The sequence below is a fragment of the Micropterus dolomieu genome, unplaced genomic scaffold (genome assembly GCF_021292245.1).
Source record: "Micropterus dolomieu isolate WLL.071019.BEF.003 ecotype Adirondacks unplaced genomic scaffold, ASM2129224v1 contig_2769, whole genome shotgun sequence".
In the NCBI taxonomy this organism is placed as follows: Eukaryota; Metazoa; Chordata; class Actinopteri; order Centrarchiformes; family Centrarchidae; genus Micropterus; species Micropterus dolomieu.
Genome location: NW_025731759.1, coordinates 442 through 2,294, shown reverse-complemented (window position 1 = coordinate 2,294; position 1,853 = coordinate 442). Strand labels below are relative to the sequence as shown.

Sequence of the window (1,853 nt, the reverse complement as noted above, 5' to 3'; positions counted from 1 at the left end):
GGAAAGCTTTCACTCAATCAAGTGAACTAAAAATCCACCACCGAGTTCACACTGGAGAGAGGCCATACAGCTGTGACCAGTGTGGGAAAGCTTTCATTCAGTCAGGTGACCTAAGAATCCACCAACGAGTTCACACTGGGGAGAAACCATATAACTGTGACCAATGTGGGAAATCTTTTGCTCATTCAGGTGTACTAAAAATCCACCTACGCGTTCACACTGGAGAGAAACCGTATAGCTGTGGGCAATGTGGGCAAGCTTTCGCCACATCGGGTATGCTAGAAATGCACCAACACGTTCACACTGGAGAGAAACCATACTGGTGTAACCTATGTGGGAAAAAATTTACGAGTTTTAATATCTTAAAAGTCCACCGACGTGTTCACACTGGAGAGAAACCTTACATGTGTGACCAATGTGGGAAAACCTTTGCTGCACCAGCTGAATTAAGAGTTCATTGTCGTGGTCACACTGGCGAGAAACCTTACAAGTGTGACCAATGTGGGAAAGCTTTCACCACATCAGGTGACCTGAAAAAACACCAGCGTGTTCACACTGGAGAGAAACCGTACGGCTGTGACCAATGTGGGCAAACATTCACCACATCGAGTCAGCTGAAAGTCCACCAACGTGGTCACACTGGAGAGAAACCTTACAGCTGTGATCAGTGTGGGAAAGCTTTCATTTCATCGGGTGAACTAAACGCCCACCAACGTGTTCACACCGGAGAAAAACCGTACAGCTGTGACAAATGTAGGAAAGCTTTCAGTACATCAAGTCAGTTTACTGTCCACCGGCGTATTCACACTGGGAATAAACCGTACTGGTGTGATCAATGTGAGAAAACCTTTACTCAGGCTGGTGCCCTTAAACGCCACCAATGTGTTCACGCTGCCTCGTTTTAAACATTCATCAGTCAATTAAGCTGTTTTTCATTTTGCCTCCTCATGCCCTTGAAGTGCCCAGGCTCCTGAAAGACTCATTTCAAAACAGTATTGCGTCTGCAATCTGGAGCTCTCACGAAGACCGTTTGTTTTATGGACAACCTTTGTATTGAACACCACCTGCAGTTCTTTCAACTACTCAGTCCCACGGAAAGCCGTTGAGCAGAGAAAAAAACTACTCCTGCAACTGCGAGGCCCAGCCCAGCAGCCCACTCTACAGTGGATAGCCATCTCGACAGTCTTGTCCAGCATCCAGTCATCACTTGCTAGCATTAACTCTACATCCAAACTCTGGCGTTGGGCTTGGCACCCTCCACAAGTCAAGTTTTAATGGCACAGCTGGCAGTTTTCCTCCTCAGGTGCAGGCCTGTGATAACATCCCTCCGGCATCATTGAAGGTATCACCGTCCCGCAGGGACACTGAAGACGCCTTCAAATTGAGAGCAACCTCTGACATCACTTTGGATAAAAGCATCAGCTAAATGAATAAATGTGAAGAGCAGTTCCAGTCTCCTCTGTTGGTTCCTTTTTCTTCTGCCACAATCTCTCCCTGAGCTGGGAGAAGCTCTGGGAAAACATCCCAACTGTTTCTGGTCAAATAATTGATTGCAGGATTGGTTCAGGGGCCTGACTTGGTTGCCAAATTTGCAATAATTACAAGTCACATTAATCTTCTTTAACATAGTAAGCTAGCTAGCTAACGCTAAAGCCTCGAATACACTCAAAGTGGACACATACACGGACAGCTGTGGACACCATGGACTTTTTCTGTTTAATTATTTCCTTTGTGAATAAGATGTTATAAACCTGCTAGGGTTGGGCAATGTGTACAAAATTTCCTTCAGACGATGTCTACAATGAAACATTGTGATGGACGATGTCATTGGGTGTGCGGGGGCAGCAGTCATT

General features: G+C 45.9%; 1 protein-coding gene across 1 annotated transcript; it reads left to right on the top strand.

Annotated features, from left to right (window-relative positions):
- Positions 1 to 12: 12 nt before the first annotated feature.
- On the top strand, positions 13 to 1,832 carry LOC123964474 (zinc finger protein 239-like). Its single transcript, XM_046041437.1, has one exon. It carries the CDS (start codon positions 276 to 278, stop codon positions 903 to 905), a length of 630 nt encoding a protein of 209 aa, XP_045897393.1. The 5' UTR covers positions 13 to 275; the 3' UTR covers positions 906 to 1,832.
- Positions 1,833 to 1,853: the final 21 nt, after the last annotated feature.